Source organism: Labrus mixtus, chromosome 16 (assembly GCF_963584025.1).
Source record: "Labrus mixtus chromosome 16, fLabMix1.1, whole genome shotgun sequence".
In the NCBI taxonomy this organism is placed as follows: Eukaryota; Metazoa; Chordata; class Actinopteri; order Labriformes; family Labridae; genus Labrus; species Labrus mixtus.
Window position 1 is genome coordinate 13,142,685 of NC_083627.1, and position 16,546 is coordinate 13,159,230.

The 16,546-nt window shown below is 39.3% G+C and overlaps 3 protein-coding genes across 4 annotated transcripts in view; 2 read left to right on the top strand and 1 right to left on the bottom strand.

Annotated features, from left to right (window-relative positions):
• The window catches only part of LOC132990790 (uncharacterized), a 527,599-nt gene that overhangs the window by 339,980 nt on the left and 171,073 nt on the right, over positions 1-16,546 (bottom strand). The gene's annotated exons all lie outside the window — the stretch shown is intronic.
• Positions 98-2,269, top strand: qrfp (pyroglutamylated RFamide peptide). The gene has a single exon (XM_061060066.1). The coding sequence runs from the start codon at positions 588-590 to the stop codon at positions 1,059-1,061; it is 474 nt and encodes a 157-aa protein (XP_060916049.1). The 5' UTR covers positions 98-587; the 3' UTR covers positions 1,062-2,269.
• LOC132990808 (H-2 class I histocompatibility antigen, L-D alpha chain-like) lies at positions 6,313-14,919 on the top strand. Its single transcript, XM_061059261.1, has 10 exons — positions 6,313-6,474; positions 9,378-9,650; positions 9,872-10,162; positions 10,366-10,650; positions 10,771-10,887; positions 12,357-12,383; positions 13,495-13,560; positions 13,834-13,872; positions 14,170-14,310; positions 14,402-14,919. Exons 1-9 carry the CDS (start codon positions 6,420-6,422, stop codon positions 14,238-14,240), a joined length of 1,224 nt encoding a protein of 407 aa, XP_060915244.1. The 5' UTR covers positions 6,313-6,419; the 3' UTR covers positions 14,241-14,310; positions 14,402-14,919.

Genomic DNA, 16,546 nt, shown 5'->3' on the forward strand with positions numbered 1-16,546 from the left:
TTAGAAAAGATACAGCAACTTAGATCGCGACACAAGGTAAGACGCTAGTTTGGACGATCTACATTTTCATGTCGTTTTTCTTCTCTTGTGTTTCCAAGTTTTTGTTTTAAATAACGACAATTTTTACACCTTTAAAATAAATGTTCTTCAAGAGAATTTGTCAAACGCAGCCAATGTGTTTTCTGGGCTTTCTTATGCAGACAGTTTTTCTTTCTGAGCAGAGCGAGATCACAGCCCCTGTTTCTGTTTTATAATTAATACATTGTATTTGAATGCTTGATTATTATCTCCAGAAAGGCTTCTTAACAAAGAGGTCTGACTATATTTACGACAGAAGAAATAATTCAACATGTGAGAGAGCATCTAAATGTCAGCGTAGTGAAGACCAAAACGGCCCGACTTGCCAGTTTTCTGAGTGCTGCATGAACACGTCTACATAATTTTTTAAGAGTGGTGCATCTTTGATTTTCTTTCATGATTTCTGTGAATTCTTTTTACCTTCTTCCCGTCTTGTCTTACGTGTTAAATCATGTTCAGTTTGCACATCAACAAGAGAGGAAAGCAAAGATTCTTCTTTCCATTTCCAGATGAGCCCTTCTTTCCATCTCGGCGTCTCTCAGCTCACCCTCCTCTCCCTCACTCTCCTCCTTTCCGTCCCACGCACCGTCACATCGTACCCCCACTCCCTCAACGCCCTCCTACCCAGGGAGGATGGACAAGACCTGGAGTCTGCCCTCCTTCAACTCCAGGTTGCTCTGGACGACCCGAGCATGGCCTGGCTCATCCCTCCAAACGCCCCCCTGCTGGGCCTGCTGGAGACCAGGAGGGAGGAGGAGGAGCGGCCCTGGGAGGAGGAGGTTCTGCTGAGGACCCAGAGAGGAGACCTGAAGGCCCAGCTGCTGTCACCTTTCCCCGGCGGTCACTCTCTGGAGAGCATGAGCTATCAGGACGGAGGAGAGGATGGAGGGAAGAGGAACGATGCTCTGACCTTCATCGCCGGAGGACTCCAAGCTGTCAGCCGGGAGAAAGGAGGATTCGGTTTCCGCTTTGGGAGGAAATAATGGACAGTCGGGGGAGGGATGGATGATGGGAGAGGGGGGGACAAGAAGTGATGAGGAGGGGTTTAAAACGGGAAGCTTTGAGGAGCTTCTTTCAGTATCAGGTTGATGATGCACTCAGCAATTTTCTTGGCAATGCAGACGGCTCCCAGCAACTGGCTAGAACTGAAGCGTGTTTAAATGCTTCATAGCAACCAAATGTTGCTGGAAAAAATTGCACGTTGGCTCACTCTGTTGAAAAGTAGAAAGCAGTATGATGCTAAGAGCAGAAGGCTACTGACGCAGATTCCTATTGATTTTCATCTTTTGTAATCTAAGTGAAAAAAGATGAAAAACACTTCACAATGCTACAGTGGATTACTTCAGCCGGTTAATGCGCCAAATTAAAGTTTGTCCACCAAAAGTGACTGTTTCTTTGTCTCTGAAAGACTCAGATTTCTGTTCTTTGTGTTTAACTTCTTACAGAAAAGTTACCTACCACAAAGTGTAGACTTATGGAAGCCCGAAGCAGACATACCTCCAAACATTAGATTTTTCTCTGTCTTCCATGGTGACGAGTAATTTCCAGCTACCTCGTTATCTCGGGACGACACTGCTTTTAACAAGTTAATGTCTCGAGATCTTGTGAAATCAGCTGATGAGCTGGCGGGACGATCAGCGTTGTGACCCCGCAATAACGACATAAATAAGTCAAGATCTCGGAAATTAATCAACCAATGTTTATCGCTGATAAACAGGCGTTGTTATCTCGAGGTAATTAAGACTTTGGATCGATATTTACTCGTTATCGCAGGAAAAAGAAGGAAGAATAAATGCATGTCTTCTTCGGGCTTCCGTAGTCCAAACCTCTCTGTTCTTTTCTTTCATTGTCCTTCTGTTGTTTTATGTTTGATTGAGAGTTTACGTGACGGACTCTCTCAAAGATGAACACTGAGTAATAATTTGCAAATGTGGTAAAAAACAAACAAACAAATTACTAAATGAAAAACTTTTTTTTGTTGTTAAGTAATTTGAAAGATTTCTGCTCTTACCTCCAGTTTCCACATACTCCGTGTGTGTCCTAGTTTGCTGCCTTTCTAGTCATGATTGAGTTTCCACAGCGAGCACCGCAGTTCATCTCCGGAGCCGCAGGGATAAGCTAATGTTTTGCACATTTATAATAACTGATGTTTTTATGTAATTGTTCCATTTATTTTCTGTGCAGCATTATCCCCGTATCCAAGACACTACGCTCTGCTGCGTTTCAAAATACGCAGCAAGTCTTTTTTCCACGGAGCACGCTGCAGGCTAGCGTCACGCTGGACAGAATAGAATGACCCAGGACAGGAAGTAAGACAAAGAAACGCACAGTGTCCGATCAATTTCAAAATAAAACACAATATATGGACTCCTGATCGTATGTCCCATCACTTTATCAACATGATGTCAAAACAGGCGCAGACTGAACAACAAATCATCCTCAGAGAGACAAAGACACATGTTGTCGGCACGTTGTTCTCTTTATTCCCGCGTGATCTTGTAGATCTGCCGTGATGTGCGTACAGCTGCTCTTGGCTGTGCTCACGTTCGAGAAACAGATCCAGTGAGGCAGGGCGTGCGCCATCCGACAGCAAAAACCGTGGCGTTGACGGACCACAGCGTGCGTGGAGTTTGTGGAAATTGGGGATTAGCTTGTTTTGCTTGTTTGTGTCATTGTGTGAATTTTAAACCAACCATTTTACCAATCTAGCATGATTTTGAAAGTAGCATTCCCTCAGTGCTCCGTCTACTTTGACTGTGGGCTAGTGCGCACAAGAGGTAGAGAGCGAGCAGGGAGACAGGGAGGCGTGATTGGTTCATCAGATTGGTACCTTGTGGCAGACATTGGTCAAAGTTTTTACAACTGCTACAGATGACAGATTTTCTTTGTTCCTTTTTCAGAGAACATGAGTTATTAATTTCTGTCAGGACCTAAAGACAATTTCAACCAAAATCTTAAAAAGTGGATCTAGAGGAAATTACCACCCCGGCCTTTTGTCAGATACCTAGAATAACGGGTCGACGCTTTTGCCTCAAAGGATTACATAACAGACTTTACAGCCTGCCTCGTGGCTGCAGGCTGAAGTAATCTACAGGAGCAGTTCAAAGTGTATACGTCGAATTTAAAGTCTGACACAAAACATGTAGGCCTACATACATATTTATGAATATATTTATTGTAAGTAATTATTTGTAAAATGTGTTGATTTGTTGACTTGTTTATCAGCAATGAATAAAGAGTTGGGAGCTGCAAAATAAAACCGAAGAACGGGTGGAACTGGGTGTTTGAGTCTGTCAACAGCGTGCTTGAAATATCAAACGTTATTCGTAGAAACGAGTCTGTATGCAACTTTTTAGGGCTGCAACTAACGATTATTTTAATAATCGATTAATCGGTTAATTATTTTTCTGATTAATTGATGAATCGGATAAAAAAAAACATTTTGAATTTCCACAAGTTTATTCAAAAACAGAACATTAGTTCATTGACAGTGCAAACAAAAGTGCAAAAACAACAGGTTACTGCTTGGACGTCTCCATGAGCTTTGTGAAATGGATCTTTGAGGGAAGAGTGTAGTCAGGGTTCAAGGTGGGGATTTTCAACCATCGTCAGAGGCCTCTGTCAGTGATGAGCATGTTGAGGATGCCAAGGATCTGTCAAGACGGATGCTTGCTGTGGTGAACATGATTGTTTTCTGCAATGACAAAGATAGTATTAGTATGTAAAACAGCACAATTTACATCTAATCAATATGCCTCGTTGTTTTAGTTATGAATTATTGTTATGTAAAGGCAAGTAACCCAAAGAGCACTTGCAGAGACAACACACGTTTTTATAATATATATTTATTTACACTCGTACAGGTACCCTAAAAACAACTTATTTACACAAATTTAATTAAGTTTATAAATGCACTTGCATACAGTGCAGTGTATTAACTATCACCTTATTACAGAAAATTAAAACTGGAAGCTTAATCATTAAATTATTAAATCATTGTAGTAAGTACATTCGTTTTTTATTGTTTATTTATTTACAGCAATCTGACCAAGTGCTTTAAAAAAACATTAAACTAAAATAAAATGGAAAACACACACCTACACAAATATATTCCAACTTCAACAGAAAATAATATGGGAAAAAAGCAAAGAATATATCTGACTGACAACGTATTGAAAGTGTGCCTTTCCACAATTTCCCAGTGTGGGATCAATAAAGTAATTCTATTCTAAAAGGCAATCGATAATGAAATTCGTTGCCAACACTTTTATTAATCGATTTTTATTGATTTTATCGATTCGTTGTTGCAGCACTACAATTTAGATAAACAGTCACAAAGCAGGGAGTCACTTTGGAAAAAGGACATAAACACAAAAAAAGTTATAACAGCAGATGTGGATTAGAAAAGTCATTACAAAGTCCTAAACAGTTTCTCATTATTTTGAGATAAGTATTTTTATTTTATTTTAACTTTTTTTTATGTTTCTCATAATTTATGAAAACTGAATCTTTATTTTCTCGAGAGATTGTCATTATTTTGAGATCTCAGGTCAATATCTTGAGCTAACAAGTTGTTATTTAGAGAATTGTAATCATCAGTTTGAGAAAGTGTCTTTATTTGAGATATTTATGTCAATATTTTAAGAAAGTATCTCATCATTTTAAACTAAATGGAAGTTTCTGATTGTTTGACAAGTTTGTATTCTGAGATATTATGCCATTTTAAATAGTATGTCCTTGTTTTGTGAGCATGTAAGATTTATTTGTTTATCACATCGGCAACAATGAGCCTCCGTAGATTTCAAATATTAGCTAACGTCTCACTTTTCAAACGTTACGTAACGTTATGTGTTTAAATTAGTAATGTTTTACTTTTATGTATTTCTAAAAGCAGGAATACCACTCATAGTCATAGTACCGTATTGTTCACATAGCAGTAGTATCACGAAACGTTCAAATACATTTACAACCGCGGATTCTTCTTCCAAGTTGCTGTACTGCTGCTGTCTGCCCAAACCCCAAACCTGTCTCACTGTAATCTGCCTAGCAACCACTTCTAAATGCCTGGATTGGCTGATTTGGGCGTTGCAACGGTCGTCCTGTAATGTGTAATGTGCCGTTTTAAAGCATAAATCGATAACAACGTCGATATTTTGGTTTTCCATCCATATTTTCTGTTATTATGTATTATTATGTGTTATTTAGAGTCAGTTGTTTGCCGTAGATGTACTGTCGTTTGTTAAATTTGTGTAACAAAATGTTTTTTGTAATCCTCCTATAAGGTTATAGTCTAAACATCAACTTTTAAGTGGATTTAAATTAAGGCTCCTCTCACGGTTAAGACGATAAAGTTGTACAAAACTCCGACAATAACAACAACAACAAACAGAGAACATCAGGGAGTTTTAGGCGTGCTGCGTTAACTGACATCCGTAAATTTAAAAATATTTGATTTTCTTTTTTTTATTCCAGAACAAAAGACAAAAGGTGAACATACAAACAGACAGAAAATAAGTAATGTGACAAACAGTGGAAAGTATAATGCAGAGAAAATGGTCAGACACAAGGTCATAATACTTTTGAGTTTTGAATCAGTTTTTATATTAATTAATCTTGTAAAAAAAAAAAAGAAAAAAAAAAGATACAGTTTCAGTTAGTTATCTTTTTTGGTAAAACCTCGTTTTTATTTTTTGTTTCAGTCAACGAAATTTAATTTTACATTTGAGTTTTTGTTATTTTGTCCGTTTTTCGTTAACAATAATAACAATGGGACTCAAACACTCAGCTAAATTAGATTAACATGTAAGTAAAAGTAAAAATGTGTTAAATCCATAGACTGTAATACATATCAGCTTCCCAATTAATAATATTATTATAAATCAAAATTATAATAAAATAAATATTTATTCACAATATGTATATAAATGAATTTACATGATATAATATATATAATTACAGTTTATTCTTATAGAGAAAAATATTATACACGCTTGTACCAGCACACGTACCCTTGAATAATGTTGATGTTAAAAGTAATTGAGGTTATACACACTGACTTTTATTCAAACAGCACCTAAGTTAGTCTTAAAAGAACAAGAAGTTATAAATATAAATCATGACAACATATCGTTAGGGGTTTTCCTCCAGTTAGTTACGTAAATGAGTAACGTAAAGTCAATCTGTACTTTACGAGCTTTCCCTGAATGCACCACCAAGAGGCAGTTGACAGAAGCAGGAAGCATCATTCGACTCACTGCGGGCTGGCACGGTGGACAATCTCGGCCAGAGGCTGACTTAAAATAACTTTTAAGGACCAGGAGGGAGAAACGATTGGAGTCAACATGCATTTCATCTCCTTGTTGGTCCTTTTTGGGACAGTAATGTCGGTAAACAGCGGTAAGTTCACGTTTTATGTATTTTCTGACACGTTTCTGTGGCTGTTGTCAAAGTGAAAGTAAAAACGGGAACTCTGTGACGTCTTTAAAAATGTGTATTTTGTTCATCATAAAAGTACATTTTATTCACTGTAAAGTGACGCTGTGTGTTTTCATAATATGAAATATGACATTATTTAACAGTCTTAATACGTAAAATGAACAATAACATGTATTTACAGGTGGTTAGTAACGTAGGCCTGTTTATGACATGGCGTCTGAAACATGAGGAAGCGACATCATGTCTGACTCCAAACTCTTATAATTACTTCCCTACATAATGTATGCATTATCACTATCCGTGCGTTATTGTAAAATGTTTAAAATGTGAACATTTTAAATCAGAATTAAGAAATTACTTTTTTAATGTATTTAAATTATTTTGTTTCTTAATATTATAATTATGAACTTCTGTTGGTAAAAAAAAAACTATCAAGACAAGTAATTTCTACGTTTAAATAATTCATAAATCAGTGTTTCGTTTCAGCTGTTAACTTCAAATATTTTCGGTTCAGATCAAGAAATTGTCATTTCTTTAAGTTTTAACAATCATTATCTATTTGAGATGCTTCAAAATGTCTCTTTAGATGAGGTTTTTAGAGTTGGTGTTTCAGCAGGTAGCTCAGAAAAGAAAATATCTACTTTTCAGAAACAGTTGGCTCATGAAGCCATCTGTAAATGTCTTCCTTTGTTGACATCGATGAGTGATCGATCAGGAACTGAATACTAATTACCATGCAACATAGTTGAGGTGTAATAACAGACAAAGTGTTTATAACTTCATGATCTTTGGCCGACACGCCTCTGACTGGCTGACACATCCTGACAGACGACATTGTCAACATATCTCTGCTGTTAAGATCTACGTCAATCATAAACAAGGCTAAAGTTAATTTTCCTGCTCCGCAATTCTCCTTTCTAAATCAACCATTAAAAATGTGTCCTATAGGACTTTGAAAACACATCACATTTAAAATGTATTACATCAGGATAGTGGTGCTCGGATCTCGGAGCTGGGAATGACCTCACAGCTGAGTCAACCACGTTCCAGTTGCAAGTCGGAAAAACACCACGAGCCCCGTTTCTACTAAGCGGCTCGGTTTGGTTCAGTTTGGAACCTGTATAACCTGATCTTGCTTGCGTTTCCACAACCAACCATACTCTTACACAGCACTTAACCACAGCGGCGCGACAGAGTGTAGACCAACCAATGTACTGCAGTGTTTAGCTCATGTTGTATTTTAACTTGGGCTACTGAAGGCTACAGAGTGTCCAAGTCGGCATTCAGGGGGGCGTACTGATGACATATCAGACCGGCAACTTGGAATTTCTGACCTCCGAGATCAAATTGATCGCGCCATAAACCCCTTGAAGTGTATCACCTCACCTGGTTTTCAAAGGGGGGTCCCAAACAGAAATGTTTCAACACGAGAGTACAACACAGCAACACAAAGACAATACATAACACACAGGAGAAAAAACAAGCAAAAACAACAACAACAACAGACAAACCATGACAAACTAGACACATTAGAGGATAAAGGCTCAGTGTATAGATAGAGGAAAATAAACAGCCGACATCACAGGAAACATGAGCTACATAGTCAGAGGCTGAAATTAGGGTTTTTACTCTCACCAGTATCAGATAAATAAGGAGGTGTTTCTGCTCTGTGGGTTTCACAGACTGACATCATGAAAGGTAGGATCAGGGTTTTTCCTGCATAGAGAATTCTTTGGCGCCCCCCAAAGAGGTTTTACCCAGCACCAAAGGAAAATCACGAGCGCCAAAAGAACAAAAATAACTATTCAAATTGCAAATCAAATCCTCTCTGAATGTATGTTAAAAATATCAATACATCAAACGACTGTTGAACAAGCAGAACATAAACTTAAATATGACGTCTCTGACTTCTAGCAGTCATCTTCCCTCTTATCCATTTACGCATGTGGCTCGCGCTGGATAGCCAACTGATTGGCTGGTCGTTTCTTTTGACTGGTTCCGGACGCTCCGCTGACACCCACAAGCGCTAAATGCGGGTTGATTTTCCGTTTGGCGAGTTAATTTCAAAGAACAATCCACTTCATGGCGGTAAATATTTATCCCAACAGTCATGTTAAAACTATACTAAACCACGTATGATGTAGCTGCGGCTACTTGTCCCTGCTCCTCTGCTGTCTGCAGACGGGTCATCGCGGGGGCATGCCGAGACGAGACACACCAACATACATGGCTGCAAACACACACACACACAACCCGGAACGCCAACCACCGCACGCACCTGTTTACTTGTAGTGCAACGGAACCGCGTCGGGAACGCACGTTCAACTTTTCTCCGTTCACCGCGTCTGCTTTTATCAACAATCAATAACTTAACGATCGTAACGTCAGCTAGATGTATGTGAAGTTCTCCACACAGACTGTCAAACAGCGCTGCGTTATAGCCAGCAAATATATTTTTATGATTTCTCAATTTCCTGATCTGATCAAATGATCAAAATTATGACTGTGATTATTTGACATAATACCTTAGTAACTCAAATAAATGTACTTAAACAAATGTGTATGTAAAACGAAAACAAAAGCAAAAGAGCAGCCATCATAGGAAGAGGGTGAAATGCACTGGCAGGATGTGACCTCCCCTCTCTCAATCTCATTACACCCCTCTCCCTCAAAATCCCTCTCCTCCCCTGTTTCACTGTTGCAATAAAAAAAAATCTTATATTTTAAGTAAAAGATAATGAAAAGTCTTTGCCAGTATCTCAAACAGTCCTCCCACAAATTTGGCAGAGTTAGGACCAATCAGCTGCTTCTTCATGTGTCTAAAAATAAACACCTGTCCCTCTTTCTACCTGTGTGCATGTCAGAAAAGCACTCTCTCTCTTACATCTACACGGCATTCTCCAAACCTATCGGGATCCCGGGCATCCACGAATTCACGGCCATGGGTCTCCTGGACGACAAGATGATTGACTACTTCGACAGTGACAATCCAGAGAAGGTTCCCAAGCAGAAATGGATGGAGGAGCGACTGGATAAAGATTACTGGGAAAAAGGAACGCTGTCCCGCCAGAGCAAGCAGCAGTGGTTCAACGTCAACATCGGGATTTTGATGAATCGAATGAGGCAGAACGACTCAGGTAAGAGCCGAGAAAAGAGAGATCAGGACTGCTTTTTGATGTAACGATCTTTGTTCAAAGACACATGAGAAGACTTTCGGATAGAAACACTTACTATCTCTTAAATCTAATGTCTTGTATAAGATACATGCAGTCGCTTTGATTGTTTGACAAACAAACCAGCTTTTCAACTGCTCTGTCAATCTATGAATCTCTTTCTGTGTTGGGTTGAATCGTTTCAGACACCCATGTGCTGCAGTGGAGGCATGGCTGTGTGGGTGAAACACAGACAGACGGGACCCTGAAGTTCAAAAGTGGAATGGACATGTACAGCTACGACGGAAAGGACTTTCTTTCTTTTGACGATGTCAACCAAGTGTGGGTCGCACCGATCTTGGCGGCAGAGCCGACCAAGAGGAAGTGGGATGAGGTCCAGGTCCTAAAAGAATACACCCGAGGCTACCTGGAGAAGGAGTGCATCGATTGGTTGCACAAGTTCATCAACTACGGGAAACTTCAGCTCGAAATCGCCAGTATGTATGACAGAAAAAAGTTCTATGTTCAACATGGATGGATGGATGGATGAATGAATGATGAATGGATGGATGATATCGTGGTGTTACAGCAGCAGGTTATCAGAGCATATATGACAGATTGCTGCATTAGAAAATGGCCAGTGAAAACAGAATTGCTCGTTATTGCATAATGAACTCCCTCTATCTGTTTGTCCTTGCAGAGAAGCCCAAAGTTGATGTGTTTGCAAAGAACTCCAACATCAAGACGAACCTGGTTTTGTCCTGCCTGGCCACCGGTTTCTACCCCAAAGACATCGAGATGAAGATCAAAAGGGAGGGTCGCGTTCTAACCAAAGACGATGGCGTGATAAGTACAGGCTCCCTACCGAATGGCGATGACACCTTCCAGAGGAGAGACAGTATTGAGATCTTCAGGGTGGATTTGGCGACGTACACCTGTGAGGTGTCTCACTACCAATCACATTTTACTATGGAGAAGACTTGGGGTGAGAAACTTTGTCTTGTTGCCGTGAAATTAGCCGTGCCATAAAACCGAACTAAACTGAACCTTTTGAATAGAAATGCTGTTGAACGTGAGACTAGTGTGAGTGTTTTCTTTGTTTCAGATAATACCCTCCCTCCTGAAGACTCTGGAAGTCTACCGCTGATTGCTGGTGGGGCAGTCGTGGGTCTGATCATCTTGGGTCTGGTTCTGGGGCTGGCTGTCTTCATAATAAAGAAGAGTAAGTTACTTTTTCCTTATAAAGTAGTTTTCTCTAGAAAACTGAGGGTGAGGAATTTTTGTTTGTTTATATTCTGGGACAAAAAATAAACAGAACGTCTAAATAAGACTGTCAGCGTCAACGCAATCTCTTTATTTTAAGTACATAGATCACATGCTGTTTATGTCCCTGTAGGCGCACTGTAGCTAAGCCATAGCACTGACAGCAGGGTCTACCTGTATTACTGTTACTTTGAGCTGTTTGGCTTCAGTTTGTCATCCATAACCACTTCCTGTTTCTGTAGTTAAAGGTCACCAGTTTGTCTACAAAACCCCCCAATGATGAGAAAAGTCCATCCTCTCTGTCTTTTGCCTGGTCCACTTTTCAGAAAATGTGTGCTCAAACAGGCCGTTTGGAGATTTTCCCTTCATGACATCACAAAGGGCAGTAACCCCTCCCCCAGATGGGTGACACTCCCACAGCTAGGTGTTTGTTCTGCCCTCTGAGTCTGCCTTCTCACCGTAAACAATAGGACATGGAGCGATAAAGCCAGAGACACCCAAGCCCTTCCAGAGAGGGGGCGTGGTCAGACGCAGCTCATTTACATTTAAAGCTACAGACATGGAAACAGCCTGTTCTGAGCAGGGCTGAAATAGAGGGGGTTATAGGCATGATCAAATACAGGATCAGAGTGGATTTACAACAAGAAACTTCACACACATGTTTTGGGGAGCTCTGAGACTTATTTACACTGGTTGAAGAGGAGGAGAATATGTGACCATTAAGTTAATGTCGTAACCTTCCATCTAACAGAAGCTCCTTACGATTGAAATTTCAGTGTTTAATTGTTTGACAGCCCTATCCAAAGTGTTTGCTTTTTTGGTTTCACCTTTCCCAGGTGTTCAGTGTGCTCGCCTCGTTCGTGTGTTCATACCAGTTATTACGTGGATGTGTCTGTAAGAAGTCATTGTATGTTATTGGGTGCAAAGGTCTGTTATTATTTTATGATGGGCTTTATGAACTGTTCAGAGGACACGTTGAAGAGCTGTTCTGTTAATCATTAAAGGAGTTAGCATTTAGTATTTTATTTCATCCTGATTCTTAGATACTTAACTTAACCAGGGCGGATTTATAGCTCAGTCTGAAGTGGGATTCAAACGCCCCTCATGAATAACTTTTACTTAACGGCAAAGTGTGTAAATTCCACCACCAGGGGGCTCTCAATCAAAACAATAACAAAAGATGACATTGAGGCTAGCGGGGAATCATGGGAGTGATTCTCTCTGTGCCCCCCCCCCCCCGATGAAAACGATTTCTGAGTTGAGCGTTGCATTTAAATCACGACAATTACGTCCTCCATGATCAGTAAAAGTCTGTGTGTTTCATTTCTGTGCTGAAGCATCCTCACGTGGTAAGTTTTGGAACAATATTTCTATCAAAGCATTTTTATACAAAAGCATCAGTTTAATTGTGTTTGTCTTTATCTACAGGAAACCAATCTTCTCACTCTTCCATGAGTAAGTATCTCAATGTCTGTTTAGGTTCTTTAATGTAATTGCTATTTTACCGGGAGTCAACTTGTTGACATTAAAACATAATTCTTTTAAGAAGCAGCACAGCACACACCGTTTCAAATAAATAAAAATAGTTTAAGGATGTTTTCACTCCTGTAGATCGTTTGCTCTGGTCTGAATCATCGACCTGTTTGTTCCGTTGTTGCAGAGTTTCCTAAAGTTTGGTTTGTGTTCACACGGGGATATTTACAAGAGGAGCTAAATGTGTGATGAGCGAGGAAACTGCTCTCTGATTGGTCTGAATTTCTTGTGTTAAAACTCCATGAAGTAAACAAAGACTAGCTGCCTCCTGATTGGCTGTGGCTGCTCCAAAGACTTTTTACAGTTCCTAATTGGTCAGACGACGACACGGATTGAAGTCGGCTCTGCTCATCAGTTTTTATATCGTTTGTATTTATCACTGCAGACAGACGAGACAGTTTAAAATGAATATGTTGATGTTCTGGAGTCTCTGAAGACACTTCAGAAGACGGTTCAGGAGAAGGAGCACGTTAGTCCTCCTGAACCAGGAGCTGCTCATCCACCCAAACTGTTTCTGAAGAAACCCTGGGGTCTTTAAAGGCCCTGACATACCATGGGGATCGTCGGCCGTCGGTCCTAGGTGGACTGTCGGTGAGCGGTCGTCGCCCTAATTCTTGCGGTGTGTGCGGCACTGTCGCTACCTGTCTGAATATTTTTGGCCGATTCGACATGCTGAATCTGCGTCAGCGGTCGGTGAGAGGAATCTCTCTGATTGGCTGTTGGGAGGTTTCATTTATCTCCAGCTCTCAACACAGGTTCAGGAAAGCCCCTTGAGCATGCTGCTGTAGTATCCATGCGTTCACCCATTAGTGTGGTACCCCCTTTTCTTTTCTTTTTCCACTAAAAGACCAAGGGCTAACGTTAACATGAAGCTTCTCCTGCCTCAGTTTGTCACATAAAATACCTCAATGAGACAACAGTGGATGTGTTTTAATAGAGCTTTTGTGTGTGTGTGTGTGTGTGTGTGTGTGTGTGTGTGTGTGTGTGTGTGTGTGTGTGTGTGTGTGTGTGTGTGTGTGTGTGTGTAATGCAGGTAAAGCAAGCAGCATGTCAACAAACTCGAGCGATGAGTCTGTTAACAGGAAGGAAGGCGTCAAAGGTAAGATTTGCATTTTAAACAACAAGTTTCGAAGCGTGGGATGCAGCCCATCTCGGGGCCGTGAAAACACCACAGACCCTCATGACAGGTGTTTGATCGAATGTACATGGAGCGCTTTCTGCTGCTTTCAGTTTGAATGTAAAAATGTTCTGTTAATACTTCTGAGTATGTGAGTTTGGGTGGATTACACTTAAATTTAAATGAGTTTTGGGAAGGTCTGTCTTATAAGATGTATTATTGTGCAAACATTACATGTGATTGTTTTTCTTATAGTGCCTCTGAACGACAATGACTCTGGAGTCTCCAGTACCGGTAAGTAAAATCTGCACGGAACAGTTTTACACTTTGAAAACCAAAAAAAAACACTTTGAACAAATCAATAAATCAGGGCTGTGATGTTCTGGAGTTTCAGACCTGAAGTGTTCACCAAAGTTTTGTAATTCAGACTGAGATCACTGTGTGTGGGATCATCTTAAGCTTAAACAACCTTTACATTTGATAGGACAGTGGAACCATGGATTATGTATGTTAATAAACTATTTGATATGTGTCTATGTTTGTCTTATAAACTGTATAAATATATAATAACACCTCTGTTCATCTCTGCAGGTAACAGCAACAAAGGCGACACTCCTGAGTTCCAGAGTCTGAAGGACAACGAGAACGGGGAAGAGGAGTGATGAAGAGGAAAGGTGACCTCTTTAAGTGAATCTTTATTATGATATTAATATGAAAAGGAATAATTATAACAATAATATTGATCATTTTTATATTCATATATACTATTCTTATAAAGATTCATATCAATCATCACCATGGCGATCTGAATGCAGACAGAATAAAAGCCCCCACGTTGTTTAGTGGATCGCTCCTCTTCAAAACGTCCTCAGAACCCCAGGCATTCATTCGAAATTCAAATCAAAATGGCTGACTTACTGGTGTGATTCGGCAATATTCAATTTCATACATGTAGGTAAAAGTAACTTCTGTGGGGCCCCTTTTTTATGTCAAGGTGGCGCTGTTGAGCCGTTTTGCAAAAGTCATCTGTGAATTCTTCATATTCTCTCCTTGTACCCCAGACCGGATGCAGTTTTGGTGCATGTTAAAGGCTCCACAAATGTGTTCAGAGAGGCAGTATAAAAAAAAGGGCCAAAATGGTCCTCACGCCGAGGTCGGGCCCTAAAAATATGAAATTGGTTTAATGTGAAGTAGGGATCAAGCTGAAATCAAACAATCCAGTTGTTGACTAAAAACCTGCCATGACAGATAGACGTAAGGGATTATAAAAACAAATGTTTAGAAGTGATTTGAAAGTTGAATCAGATGTGTGGCAGCCTAATTTCTTCAAGCAGGCGGTTTAAGAGGATAGGTGCCGTGATAGAGAGAAGATAGAAGATATTGATCTAACATAATAATAATGATAGTATTACTACTATTAGTAATAGTGGTAGGCTAGTTATAGTAGTGATAATGATAATAAACGTTTTTGAGAGAGTTTTGGCAGTTAGCATGATTGTAGATAAAACGGCGTATTATCGGTGTAAAGATATATCCTAACTGGTCATAAGACTGAATTAAAGTCAGGGCAACAAAAAAAGCAAATAAACACACGAGCACTTCTGACGGATAACATCGATACCTTTGCGTTATTAATCTCAATAACTGCAAATGAATGAATTTGTCCCATCGGAGGCAAAGCCAGAGATTTATTTGAACCTGCTCGTGTTCTGCTGTCGGGTGGTGGCGGTGTGATTTGAAAACTCACTGAATGTAAATAATGTAGCTACAGATGATCTTTAAATTTACTGTATTCAATGTTTTCTCAATACCACTTTTATAAACGATACAATCAGTTTTTTGTTAGCCTGAGCACAGTTTCTAAACTTCACAAAAGCATCGGTACAGAAACGTCATCGATGTCTTTGTGCGGTTCAGAACGTGAGCACGAGTTTACATGCGATTTTAAAATGAAAACAAGAAATCACCAAAAATTGAGTGCAAAAGTCTGTAAACTCTGTAAAGATCACATCTGGATCAGTTCAGTCACCGTGTGTTTGTACATTTTACATTTTATTTCATTAATACTTTTTGAAGTTGTTGTGGATGATTAAACTCAAAATGGCTCAAAGCTCAAGACATGAACCGTGAGTTTGGAAAATCTGCATTGGAATGGATTTATCCTCAATGTCAGAAGGATTTTTTAGTCACTTTTTATTGAACCTTATTTTTCATACAGGCTTTAAAATGCATGGGCAGGTTTATGATACGTTTGTTTAGCACCCTTCAGAAACGGTGAAAAATCTTAAGACACGGCATCACCGTGACAACTAAGAAGTTTTCCTTTTTACACTTAAAAAGACATTGTTGAGTGCTCTCTAACAATGTACCACACCGAACATTATTTACATTAATAAATCATTATAAATGTGTTTTGTTTGTTTTCACTCTTGTTTTACTTGTTGCAAGCAAAGATTTTATTTTGCAAATACATAAAATGCTTTCTTTTATTAAATGTGTGACATTTAAAGATTCTGCTGATATTCAATGAAATTAAGCTTTTTAAACATGTTTGACTTGAAAAAAAAAACACATATCAGTCAGTCTACAATATGTTTGAAAATAATCTAAAATAAGTCTTATTTTCTTATGTGGCTCCATGTGCCAAATATTAAAGAAGCACATCAAATTAATTCAGTCATTAAGGTCGTTTATATTTCAACCCTTTGTGTTTTTGACTTTCTTTGATTCATCTTAAGATAAATAAAGCATGTGTTCATGAAATCGACTGGTGTGTTTTTCTTTTACTTTAGAGATGAGATCAATGTGACAGCAGGCAGGAGAGGAGTGTTTCTTCCTTGTACGATTTATTTTTATACCTCAAGTTAATTTTGTATTGTTGGTAAATGGACTTGAGCTTGTATAATTATTTTCTAGTCTTCTGACTACTCAAAGTGCTTTTACACCGCAGGTCACATACACATTCACA